Genomic DNA, 12,865 nt, shown 5'->3' with positions numbered 1-12,865 from the left:
TTTTCCCCTCCATCTGGGCAGGAGGTCAGAGATGGGAACCCAGGACACCTCTCTACTGGTTTCTGCTCCCCCTCCCAGTCCCAGAGCTTCACTGGAGCCCCCTTTCAGCCCTGGGGGCCTTGGGCTTGTCCTGTAACTTACTAGGGCCTTGGGGCTGTGGTGGAGGCCAGGGGAAGAGGGGCCGTGTGCTGGGCTGCCCCATGGGGCGGCCAGCTCACTGGCTGCTCTTGTCTGTGTCCCAGCAGCCACCATGGAGGTGATGAACCTGATGGAACAGCCCATCAAGGTGACCGAGTGGCAGCAGACATACACGTACGACTCCGGCATCCACTCGGGCGCCAACACCTGCGTGCCCTCCGTCAGCAGCAAGGGCGTCATGGATGAAGACGAGACCTGCGGACGCCAGTACACGGTCAAGAAAACCACCACTTACACCCAGGGCGTGCCCCAGGGCCAAGGTCAGGAGCCCTGGCGGCTGGCACCAGGGATGGGATGTTAAGGGGGAAGGGTTGGTTCTAGGTTGGTTGTTTCTAGGGCACCCTGCTTCTGAGGATCCTGTGTAATCTGAGGGTGGAGGTACGGTCTGCGGGAGGAGGCACAGCTTCCTCGGGGCCTATCTGAGAAGCCAGCAGTCTGAAGGAGGAGGCACAGTTCTCGTCTTCTTTACACTTCAGAGGATGATGGGAGATGTCCCCCTACTCCCTTTGGGGTGCCCGTGGGCTGAGGGGAAGATGCTTCCCTATTGTTCCAGCAGCCCCGGGTTTGAGGGGAAGGGTAGGCTGCCAGCCTCAGGGAGCCCCTGGCTCTTAGGGCTGGGGTGACAGCTGAGGGAGGAAAGGAGAAACTGACAGATAGGTGGGCCAAGGCTAGGGTGTAGTCAGGTGCCCCTGGGGGAGCCAAGACTGTCATCCATCATTCAGGATCCATGGGAGCTGAGGCTGGCTGTGTCTCTTCCCTGACTGCAGGCAGGCCGTCTGTGCTTGGCAGGACCTAGCCTCCTCTGCTGTTAGTGGCAGACAGTTGAGCATCCCAGTGGGAAAGCTGGGAGATGGTTCCTCTTTCCCTACTAATTAGAGGATAGAACTTCGGCCTCCCTCTCCCGGGGCAGTTTTGGGACAGGGCCCTGGGCAGGGCTGCCAGGTACATGTCTGTGGGATGCCCTCTCTGCACCTGCTCTCTGAAGCCCATTGCCCTGGCTTTGCTGCTCTGTGCCTGTTTGTCGCCAGGAGGGGTGAAGGTGTAATTAGGATCCCTGGCTTATCTCATCCCTGCCTCTACCTGGTGGTTAAGGGAGGACAGTGGGATAGGGTATCTGTCAAGGGGGAAGAAGAGTGGCATAGCCATCTCCCAGGAGTTGTGGGCAGCTGGCTCTGTACCTTCCTCCTCAAACCCCCAACCACTGGGTTCTGAGTTGTGCTAGGGTCAAGTCTCACAGAACGGAGTGTGATATGTGCATACAAGCTCTGCACACCTGCCAGTGCTAGGCATGGCTCTGTCCCACATTGCGTGGGGAGAAAGTGACTAGGACTACAGTTTGTCAATAGTCACTGTAGACACGGTTCTTTTTAAAATGCTTTTGATCTTTGGTTGATTGGTTCCTTGGCTATGGAGGACCACAGCTGTCTCACTGGATGGCTGGCAAGTGGGGCCTTGTTTTACAGACAAGGGAGCTAAGGGAACTGGCTGCAATTGGAGACGCCGGGGCCTGGGTCAGGGCAGGAAGTCCAAGTGGGGCTGTCTGTGTGGCCTGCTCTGTGCCCCGATGTGATGCATCCCTCCCTGCCCCAGTCCCTTGCCTGCTGTCACTCAGTCTCTGCCCTGCTGGCCCCCAGGTGACCTGGAGTACCAGATGTCCACCACGGCCAGAGCCAAACGGGTGCGGGAGGCCATGTGTCCTGGAGTGAACGCCGAGGATAGCTCACTGCTGCTGGCCACACAGGTGGAAGGCCAGGCCACCAACCTGCAGCGACTGGCCGAGCCATCTCAGCTGCTCAAGTCAGCCATCGTGCACCTCATCAACTACCAAGACGATGCCGAGCTGGCCACCCGGGCCCTGCCTGAGCTCACCAAACTGCTCAACGACGAGGACCCGGTCTGTGGGAGTGGAGGGGGGCAGGGAGGGCTGAGGCCAAAGGTGGGGAGGGTGGAGCAGAGAAAGTACTCTGTTCCTCTGAGCTTTCTAGAAGGGTCTCTGGCCCATCTAATCATGGTCTCCCCTCCTTCCCCATGATCCAGGTGGTGGTGACCAAGGCAGCCATGATTGTCAACCAGCTGTCCAAGAAGGAGGCGTCACGCAGGGCCCTGATGGGCTCGCCCCAACTGGTGGCGGCCGTGGTGCGTACCATGCAGAACACCAGTGACCTGGACACGGCACGCTGCACCACCAGTATCCTGCACAACCTCTCACACCACCGTGAAGGGCTGCTTGCCATCTTCAAGTCAGGCGGCATCCCTGCTCTGGTGCGCATGCTCAGGTAGGTACCCACCTGCCCCAGGCTCCATCTCTAAACACACGCTGAGCAATTGCTGCATGTGGGGTGCAGAACCGTGGCCTGGCCTGGCCTGGCAGACAGGTAGACAGCAGGCTGATGCTCAGGATACCATGTAGGCAGGCACTGGCTGAGGAAGCTGGGAGGTGGGTCACTCTAGCCACTGGAGGTTGTTAGGTGGATGGAGTTTGGCCAGTGATGTTGGAGGGAAGAGTGTCCCAGGGCCGAGGGGGTGCATATACAAAATCTCCTGCAAGCTTGATCATTTTTTTACTTTTTTTTAAAAAAAAAATGTATTTTTGCATCTAATTGAAAAGCAGAGTGAGACATCTGCTGGTTTACTTCCCAGTAGCATGGGTTGGGCCAGACTACAGCCAGACCCTAGAATTCCATCTAGATCTCCTCTGTTTGGATGGCAGGAACCCAAATACTTGGATCATAACCTGCCTTTTTCCAGAGTGTATCAGGAAGCTCGACTGGGAAGCAGTGGAGCTGGGAGACTGGGAGACATCCCAGTATGGGATGTTGGGGTCCTAGGTGGCAGCTGAACACGCTTCGCCACAACACCTGTTCTGCAACCTTGCTCTTTCCTGGCCTGATTCTCATTCATTTGGTCTCATTCTCCATTCCCACACAGCAGGCTGTGAGGTCCCCAACGGTAGAGCTATCCCACACAGGATCTCTCTCCCCCATGGCCTTGTACATGGTAGCTCTTCCCTAATGATGATGTGGAGGAGGCTGACAGGGTGCTGAGCTGCGGCTGGGAGCTGGGCAGGGGAAGCCCGGGGCCCGGGGGTGGGGGAGGGAAATGCTGTATGCAAAAGCACAGGATTGTTGATGTGATTTGAGCAGAGGGCCATTTGCACAAGGCTATGTGTGTGCAGGTGGTGTGTGTCCCTATAGATGCCATCCTGGAATTGTAAGCCCCTGGGCCCTGACACCTGCTACTCCCTACCCCTGCCACCCCCTGCAGCTCCCCCGTGGAGTCGGTCCTGTTTTACGCCATCACCACACTGCACAACCTGCTGCTATACCAGGAGGGCGCCAAGATGGCTGTGCGCCTGGCCGACGGGCTGCAGAAGATGGTTCCGCTACTCAACAAGAACAACCCCAAGTTTCTGGCTATCACCACCGACTGCCTGCAGCTTCTGGCCTATGGCAATCAGGAGAGCAAGGTGCGCCTGCCCACCTGTGCAGGGCTGCCTGCAGCCACGGTGTCCCCAGGTTTCCAGCTCGATAGAAGGTGCTCCAGGGAGCATCTCTGAGTGCTCAGCTCTCCCCAGCATGGGAAACGTTTTCATCCATGGACTGAGGGTTTATAGCACTTCTTTTCCCAGACAGCCAGAGCAGTGCTGCCCAGAAGGGCTGGACACTCGTCCAGTGCCCTTGGTGGTAATGGGGGTGTGTCCAGCTTTGCTGAGCCCTTGCTCGTGTTGGGTGTTACCTCCAGCAGTCCCAGCTTACTATTACTCAGTAATAGTAGCTGTGCTACCTCTGTCCCCCTCCGCTTCCTCGTTGCCTGGCCTTGTTCCCTGCTTGTCTTACACTTGTCCTCATGCTCTTTCCCACAGCTGATCATCCTGGCCAATGGAGGGCCCCAGGCCCTTGTGCAGATCATGCGCAACTACAGCTATGAGAAGCTGCTCTGGACCACCAGCCGCGTGCTCAAGGTGCTGTCCGTGTGTCCCAGCAACAAGCCGGCCATCGTGGAGGCTGGTGAGTGTGTGGCCGGGAGGGCTGGGCCGGTGGTCTCTCCCCACTCTCCCCACGGCCTGTGCTGTGGCTGATAAGGCCTCTGTCCCCTGCCCCAGGTGGGATGCAGGCCCTGGGCAAGCACCTGACCAGCAACAGCCCCCGCCTCGTGCAGAACTGCCTGTGGACCCTGCGCAACCTCTCAGATGTGGCCACCAAACAGGTGAGGCAGGTGTCGGGGCTTGCGGCTCACATCAGCCAGCTGCTCCAGCTTCCGGTCTGGGCGAGTAGCCTTAGCCTTAGGTGTCAGAGGATGCCTGAGGCCTCTCAGTTCTCTTCCAACTGAGGCTGGAAAGGCCTTGGAAGACCCCCAGTGCTGTAGCCTAAGGCTCTCTGTGAGGCACTGGGGAGGAAGAGGAGAGGGTTAAAGGTGGACAGTTCTCACTTAGGCCCTGAAGCAGGAACCCTGGTCCACAGAGATGGACTAAAAATGTAGAAATAGCAACAATGATGTGTTTAGTTGTTTGAAAGGCAATAAGAGAGATCTTCCATCCACTGGTTCATTTCTTTCTCAAAAGTCCACAATAGCTGGGGGTTAGGCTAGCCCTAGGCTGGGGACCAGGAAATTCCATCCAGGTTCCCCCTACCTGAGTGGCAGGGGCTCAAACACCTGGGTCATCCCCTGCTGTCTCTCAGATACATTAGTGCAGAGCTCACTGGAAGGGTAGAGCAGCCCAGACTCAAAGGGGGCTCTGATTGAGGGGATCTCTTCCACAGCTCCCTCCCCAGTCAGGGGCCCTGGGGAAGCTTAGAGACTGACATAGGTTCAGTCCTGGTCCCCCAAGACTGCCTGAGCCTCCTGGCCTTGCTGTCTCCCAGAGTTGTTAATGAGTTCCCGACAGGTTGTGGCAGGTAATGGGGAATACAGAATCTCAGGCGCTCAGGCGAGGCTGACCGCCTTGGACACGATGGGGCCTCGCTCACCACCTGCCTGCCTGCCCATCTGTGTGTAGGAGGGCCTGGAGGGTGTACTGAAGGTCCTGGTGAACCAGCTGAGTGTGGACGATGTCAACGTGCTCACCTGTGCCACGGGCACGCTCTCTAACCTGACCTGCAACAACAGCAAGAACAAGACGCTGGTGACACAGAACAGCGGAGTAGAGGCCCTCATCCACGCTATCCTGCGTGCTGGTGACAAGGATGACATCACTGAGCCAGCTGTCTGCGCCTTGCGCCACCTTACCAGCCGCCACCCTGAGGCTGAGATGGCCCAGAACTCCGTGCGCCTCAACTACGGCATCCCGGCCATCGTCAAGCTGCTCAACCAGCCCAACCAGTGGCCGCTGGTCAAGGTACTGACCCCTGGCTCCTGGCTGCTGTTGTCTGTGGCTGCCCTGGGGGCTGGCTGATCAGGGCTAAGCCCCAGGTGGGTCCAGGCATGTCCAGGCAGAGCTGTTGGCATGGTGGCCCTGACCATAGCAGCTCTCATAAGATGGAAGTGTTTGTCCATATTGTGGTGGCGTAGACCTTGATAGTGGGTCTGGTGTAATGATGAGAGTTTTTTCTACCGCATGCCAACAAGCACAAGAAACCCCTGAACTGGCTTGGGAGGCTGTAGGGGACCTGTGGGGGGCTGGGTGTCCACATGCATGAGCCTATGATCCTTACTCTGTAGGCCCCCTGGGGTCCTCATGTCTAACTCTAGTAGCCCCTAAGAAGGATATCCCATTCTAGCGCCCAAACCTGGCCAGCTGTCGGATGGCCCACCCCGGAGCTCAGTCACCTGGCTGCCCTGAGATGTAGAGGACTGGGATACTTAGTTGTTGACCGGAGGATCCCTGAGGGGCACTGAAGGGAGACTTTTGGGAGATGCCGAATGTGTCATGGGGAGTCTGGAGTGTGAGGAATTGGGAGACATGTCTCGCTCCCCAGGGGCCAGGGAGGTGAGGATGGCTAGACTATGAATGAGATTGGGATAGAATCTCCTAGGAAGGGATGTGTGTGTCGGGAAGCAACAAGAGGCAGGGAACAGGACACCCGGCACCAGAGTGACGGTGTTACCTTGGACTGGGAGCCAGCAGGAACTCCTGGGATGGAGAAGGGTGATGTCAAGTGATTACGTACATTGGCTAATCCATAGTGAGAGAAACACTCCTGGGTCTGGCCCCTGCTTGGCTCTCTGTGCCTACCGCACAGGGTCATGAAACCTTGGCATGGCACTCTCTACTGCCCCCCATGGCTCCTGGCCTCAGCTCACACGTGCTCTCCATCTGAAGCTTAAGAGAGGGAGCAGGTGACTTTGCCAGACCAGAGGGGCTGCTGGGAGCCGAGGTTCTGGGGTTGATTATAGCTTGAACATTTGGGTGGATGCTGTGAGAAAAACCAGTGATATCATAGTGTCTGGGAGGGGCAAGAGAGGGAGAGGGTGCAGGCTGGGACATGGAGGCTGATAGAATGTTCTGAAACGGGGTGTCTTTTCAGTAGAAGATATGAGATTTAGCCATGAAGAGCCCATGAGTTCTACAGAGGATGGGCCACACAGGCCAGGGTCCAGAGTCCTTCAGCATGTCTGTATCTGGACTGGGGGCAGAGATGCTAGGCAGGGAGCAGACACCTGTGGCTTGGAAGCTGAGGTCCTCTGGGGTTCTTTGAGTGCCGAAGAGATGCCCCTAACAGCTGCCTCTTCTCTTACCAGGCAACCATCGGTCTGATCAGGAATCTGGCCCTGTGCCCAGCCAACCATGCCCCGCTGCAGGAGGCCTCAGTCATTCCCCGCCTTGTCCAGCTGCTGGTGAAGGCCCACCAGGATGCCCAGCGCCATGTGGCTGCCGGCACCCAGCAGCCCTACACGGTCAGTGAACTGGTGATGGTTGGAGTCTGGGTGTCCCATGGCATGTGCCCATGTGTGGGTGTGTGGGAAATGAGGGGGAGGGTTAGTTGCAACCAAAGTTTCTTGGGTGTCCTGGCCACGTACCAGGGCCACCTGCCTCATGCCCCATGCTCCCCCCCACGCAGGATGGCGTGAGGATGGAGGAGATTGTAGAGGGCTGTACCGGAGCCCTGCATATCCTTGCCCGGGACCCCATGAACCGCATGGAGATCTTCCGACTCAACACCATCCCCTTGTTCGTACAGGTGAGTTTGGGCCAGGTGGGTGGCAGAGGATCCAGCTGCTGGGTGAAGGGCAGGGTTTGGAGTTTGTGGGATGTTGTTAGCACTTTGGAGAACAGCAGGTGCACCACCGGGCCTGGAAGAGACCCCTTTGCGAAGCCCCCAGGGTGGAATGGCTTTCTAAGCTCAAAAGCAAGAGGAGACAGGAGCAAAAACAGAGGGTTATTATTATTTTTTTTTTCTAAGAGAAAAGTTCTCATGTCTACTTGGTTTTTCCAGAAGTTGGTTCTTTAGCCATAGAGATGAAGCTCCTTAGACAGGCGTGAGCAGAAGTGAATGAGGGGGCAGCTCCTGAGCGGGTAGCGCCTGTGGGTGCAGGGGTGAATCAGGGTGATGGTGCTGGGGTCCTTCACTTTCGACCCCCTTGCTGGAAAGGGCAGGGCTGCTCACCCACCTTGGAACAAATACCCACTTGGAGATGTACCCCTGATGGCTGCAGCTTCCATCATTTTGTTAACTTATTTATTTTTTTATTGGAAAGTCAAATATACATAGAGGAAGATCTTCCATCCAATGATTCACTCCCCAAGCGGCCACAATGGCCAGAGCTGAGCTGATCCAAAGCCATGAGCCAGAAGTTTGTTCCGGGTTTCCCACACAGGTGCAGGGTCCCAGGACTTTAGGCTCTCTTCGATTGCTTTTCCAGGTCACAGCAGGGAGCTGGATGGGAAGTGGGGCTACTGGAACTAGAATTGACACCCATATGGGATCCCAGTGGATGCAAAACAAGGACTAGCCACTAGGTTATCGCGCTGGTCCCTGTTTAATTGTTTTTAAGGCAGAATACACACAAAGAAATAAGTAAGTGCTGGCTGACTCCTCACATGGTCTCACTGTCCAGGGCCAGGCCAAATCCATGACTCCATCTGGGTCTCTATGTGGTCACACGGGGCTCAGGACATGGATCATCCTCTTCTGTCCTCTGGGTCGCATCAGCAGGGAGTTGGGTTGGAAGTGGAACAGCTGAGACTCAATCTGGTGCCCACAGGGATGCCAGCAGGCCATTGTGCTTTCTTTTGTGTCATCTTGGAAGCCAGGACCTGAAAGTGGCTGAAAAAAAAAGTTTTAAGATTCAGGCTTATAGATAGGAAACCATCCATGTGGTGTGCCCAGGGGACTGCAGCTGGGTCACCTGTGTGCATTCCACCCCCATAGCTGTCAAATTAGCAAAGGAAAGATGGTTGGGAGAGGCCTGCACTGGTCAAAGTGTAATGATGTGGGCAGTCTTGGACCCTGCTGGGGCCTCGAGGGCAGCTTTGGGGTATGCCCAGGGAGCCTTGAATCGTGGTTACATCCTGTGCAGGCCTCTGCGTAGGTTATGAGCTAATGTCACTGAACAGATGAGCAGGGACGCAAGTATGGCAGTGACAGCCGCAGGGCCACTGCACCGAGGAGATAAGGGGCGCTGTGAGAACGAGTGGCCTATACTACGTCTGCGTGTCACCTGCAGTGATGCTGCCAGTATGTACTTGTTTGAATGTTTTTAAGATTTGTTTATGTATTTGAAAGTCAGAGTTACACAGAGGGAGGAAGAGACAGAGGTCGTCCATTCACTGGTTCAATTCCTAAATGGCTGTCCAACTGGGGCTGGGCTAGGAGCCAGAAATTCCACTTGGGCCATCCTCCACTGCTTTCCCATGCTCATTAGCAGAGAGCTGGATTGGAAATGGAGCAGCTGGGACTTGAACTGGTGCACTGATAGATTTTTCTAGGAGAATTTTTTTTTAAAGACTTGATTGTTTGAAAGGCAGAGTGATAGAGGAAGAAGGAGAAAGACAAAAGAGATCTTGCATCAGCTGGCTCCCTCCTCTTTTGGCTGCCACAGTCAGGGCTGGGCCAGGCCAAAGCTGGGCAGCCGGAACTCCATCCCATGGGTGACAGGGCCTGAAATACTTGAGCCATTCTTTGCTGTTTCCCAGGTGCATTAGCGGGGAGGTGGATCAGAAGCACAGTAGTTGTGACTCAAACCAGTGCTGGGCCTGTGAGGCGTGGCTTAACCCACTGCTCTACCATGGCTGCCCCTTAAAAGAAACGTGAAAATAATATAAATAATATATGAAGAAATGCTTTGTGCTGCTGTATCAGATGGGAAGAGGCAGGAGCCAGCGTTGTGTGTGCTGCCTGATGACTGGGTTAGGGTACACACCTAGAAACCTGCTGAGGTGGTCTCAGAGGCTGGGCCTGGTTGTTTGCTTGCTTCTTGATGCCTCCAGCGTTGTACCCTTTCTTAATGAGCTCAGGTTTAAATGTGGCAAGGGGCTGGGCAGGGCTGTGTTGCATGCCTCCCTCGCTGCTCTGCCCGTGCCCCACCCGCCTCACCGTGCTGCCCTTGCCTGCCCTCTGCAGCTGCTGTACTCATCAGTGGAGAACATTCAGCGTGTAGCTGCGGGTGTGCTGTGTGAGCTGGCCCAGGACAAGGAGGCGGCCGATGCCATTGATGCTGAGGGGGCGTCGGCCCCTCTCATGGAGCTGCTGCATTCCCCCAATGAGGGCACAGGTGAGAGAGGCCGTTACAGGGGCTGTGTGGGGTGGCTGGGCCCGGTGACAACCATCATCTGACCCTGCCTTCCCTTCCTTGTCCGTGTAGCCACCTACGCAGCCGCCGTCCTCTTCCGCATCTCTGAGGACAAGAACCCCGATTACCGGAAGCGCGTGTCTGTGGAGCTCACCAACTCCCTGTTCAAGCATGACCCGGCTGCCTGGGAGGCTGTGAGTATGCGGGCTTGCACTGCGCTGTGGTGGAGTGAATGGCACGGGGCAACATGTCAGGAGCCCCTAGCTTGCTGTCCATGACATGCTTTTTTGTTTTATAACTGAATCATTTGTGAGAGTTTGTAGCAAATGAAAAGAGGGGTTGATCCCCTATTTCTCTTTTTAACTTTTTTGAAGATTTATGTATTTATTTGAAAGGCTGAGTTCGAGATAGAAACAACATGTGTTCACTGATTGAATTTTCAAATGGCCGTTCCCCCCTGCCCCCATCTGTGTGGATCCACCAAAGTGGCAATTTCATTTTGCCCAGAGGAGGATCCCATGTGTGTGAAGAGGGCACAGGTTTCTGGAATCTGCACAAAGGTGCTGGATGGGCATCTTTAGGAGCTCACCATCCTACGTTCCTCCAAGGGGTCTTCACTCTTCCCCCGAGCCATCTCCTGCTGTGTTAATGCCAGCTCTCTCCCGGCCCCCAGCCCAGGGCGGCCAGGTGTGTGCCCTCGGTGCCATCCTTTCCCTGTTCCTCTCTCCCTCCGCAGGCGCAGAGCATGATCCCTGTCAACGAGCCCTACGGGGATGGTAAGTGCCAGTGGGAGCCATGTAGTGTCCACGTGAGCGCCAGTCTAGGTCCTCTGGCACGGGAGCCTGGGGATGAGGTCAGGCCCCTGGGCACAGGCAGGGGTGTAGGAGGTAGCCTGCACACCCCTGCCTAGAGCCCCCCTTCTCATCTCCAGACATGGATGCCACCTACCGCCCCATGTACGCGAGCGATGTGCCCCTTGACCCACTGGATATGCACATGGACATGGATGGGGACTACCCCATGGACACTTACAGCGATGGCCTCAGGCCCCCCTACCCCACTGCGGACCACATGCTCGCCTAGCTGCCTCTGCCCGGTATGGCACCTCCTCCCGGCTGCCCTCCCGGCACCTACTTTGCCCTGTCTCTCTCTATTCTCTCCCTGGGGTGGGGGAAGTTCCTATTTGTTCCCTGAAACCCTGGCTCTTTGGAGAACAGTGGGTCTGGGGGTACTCCATGCATCCCAGCTTCTCTCAGAGGAGACACCCAGGCCTTTCTTGGGGGAGGGGGGAAGGTGGTGGGCAGGTGACACTGGAGTGGTGTGGGTTTCTGACCTGCTGTGTCTGCCTTCCTGCAGGTGCGGCTCCTCGTTCGAGCGGCCACCCCAGCGGGCAATGGGGGAGACAGAAGTGCCTGAGCCGGGGGAGCCGGGACTGCACCTGCTGAGGTCCCCCGTAGGGTCTTTCTTGGGATGGGTTCTGCACCTGCTTTGCTGTCCTGGGTCGTGGGTTCAGGGCCCAATGCCCCTCCCTGCCCTGTGGCCCAGCCACGAAAGCTTCACACGCAAGCCACCCGCCCACTTGGTGCCCCTAGCCGCCCAGGGCCCCAGCCATGGGCTCTCTTTTCTTCTCTACATTTGATTTTTGTTAATGAACTCAACTGACTAGCTGCCCAAAGTCATTCAAGGCCCAGGGCCAAGGCCCCAGATCTGGAAATCCAAAGTTTTTCTTGCAGCAGAGTTCAAGGCTGACCCATGTGAGATGGAGAAGGGGGGCCCGGCTCCAGGCACTGCCTGCCTCCCTCTCCAGCAGGCTGAGCTGGCTTTTGGGGTGCTTTCCCCCTCCACGGTTGCCCACTGTGGTGTGTGGTGAGGGGTCCTCTTTTCCCTTCTTGTTTCTGGCCTCACCCCACCCCCTGCACATGGGTGGGGAGGTTGCTGAGGGGGTCCCAGTGCAGAGTTTTATTATCATCGCTTCATGTTTTTGGTTATTGGTTTTTTGTATAGACCAAAGCAAAGAAAATAAAAGTCACACAGATAAAATGGGGCTGTGTAGGAGCATGTGTTCCTGGGAGCTTCCCGCCAGCTTTGCCTCCCTGGCCATATGGTGGAGGAGTCTCAATGAGGGCAGGTCTGGACCGTGCTCCCTTCTCCCTGCAGTGTTCTCTGTTGGCCACATGCAGGCGAAAAACCCAGAGAACCCATTCATGTTGTCCATCCTGGTCATGCCCTGCCCAGGGCTGTATGCAGACTCCTGGGCTCCAGTTGCCTTCCTCCTTGGGCCGCATGTGGAAGGACTGCTCTCCCAGCTTCCTGAGGACCCGGGCCAGGATGAGGCAGCCATGGGGAGAGTTGATGCCCTGCACCATGAAGCTTTCTGGCAGCCTGGCCATGAAGCAAAGCTTGAGGCAGGAGGCTGCCGTTGCCACTTGGAACACTCACACCGCTTTTCTGAGGTCTTTAGTCCTGCCACCTCCACTTCCGATGGGCTCCCAGCTGCAGGTGTCTAGGAGGCAGGAGAGGATGGTCCAAGTGTGTGAGCCCTTACCACCCATGTGGATGGGAGTTTCAGATCCATGATTTCAGGATGACTCAAGCCCAGCCATTGTTGTCATTTGAGAAGTGAATCAGCTGAGGAGTCTCCCCCACTTTCTTTCTCTGGAACTCTGCATTTAAAGTAAATCCTAAAACCAATCACAACTTGGACCAACGTGGTAGCCTAGCGGCTAGAGTCCTCACCTTGCACATGCCAGGATCCCATATGGATGCTGGTTCTAATCCTGGTGGCCCTGCTTCCCATCCAGCTCCCTGCCTGTGGCCTGGGAAAGCAGTCGAGGACGGCCCAAAGCCTTGGGACCCTGCACCTGCATGGGAGACCTGGAAAAAAATTCCTGGCTCCTGGTTTCAGATTTGCTTGGCCCCAGCCATTGCAGCCACTTGGGGAGTGAATCAACGGATGGAAGATCATCCTGTCTCTCCTCCTCTCTGTATATGTGACTTT

The 12,865-nt window shown here is 56.3% G+C and overlaps 1 protein-coding gene across 1 annotated transcript; it reads left to right on the top strand.

Annotated features, from left to right (window-relative positions):
• The first annotated feature begins 250 nt into the window (after positions 1 to 250).
• LOC121170246 (junction plakoglobin) lies at positions 251 to 11,907 on the top strand. The gene is made up of 14 exons (XM_041001286.1): positions 251 to 458; positions 1,833 to 2,092; positions 2,236 to 2,474; positions 3,463 to 3,664; positions 4,061 to 4,205; positions 4,301 to 4,404; positions 5,195 to 5,533; positions 6,877 to 7,032; positions 7,197 to 7,316; positions 9,699 to 9,849; positions 9,940 to 10,061; positions 10,604 to 10,643; positions 10,799 to 10,979; positions 11,224 to 11,907. Exons 1-13 carry the CDS (start codon positions 251 to 253, stop codon positions 10,948 to 10,950), a joined length of 2,238 nt encoding a protein of 745 aa, XP_040857220.1. The 3' UTR covers positions 10,951 to 10,979; positions 11,224 to 11,907.
• The last annotated feature ends 958 nt before the right edge of the window (positions 11,908 to 12,865 follow it).

The sequence above is a fragment of the Ochotona curzoniae genome, unplaced genomic scaffold, assembly GCF_017591425.1.
Source record: "Ochotona curzoniae isolate NIBS_2020 unplaced genomic scaffold, NIBS_Ocur_1.0 scaffold_2453, whole genome shotgun sequence".
Lineage (NCBI taxonomy): Eukaryota > Metazoa > Chordata > Mammalia > Lagomorpha > Ochotonidae > Ochotona > Ochotona curzoniae.
The sequence above is the reverse complement of the archived record's forward strand: the minus strand, read 5'-3'. Positions and strand labels throughout refer to the sequence as shown.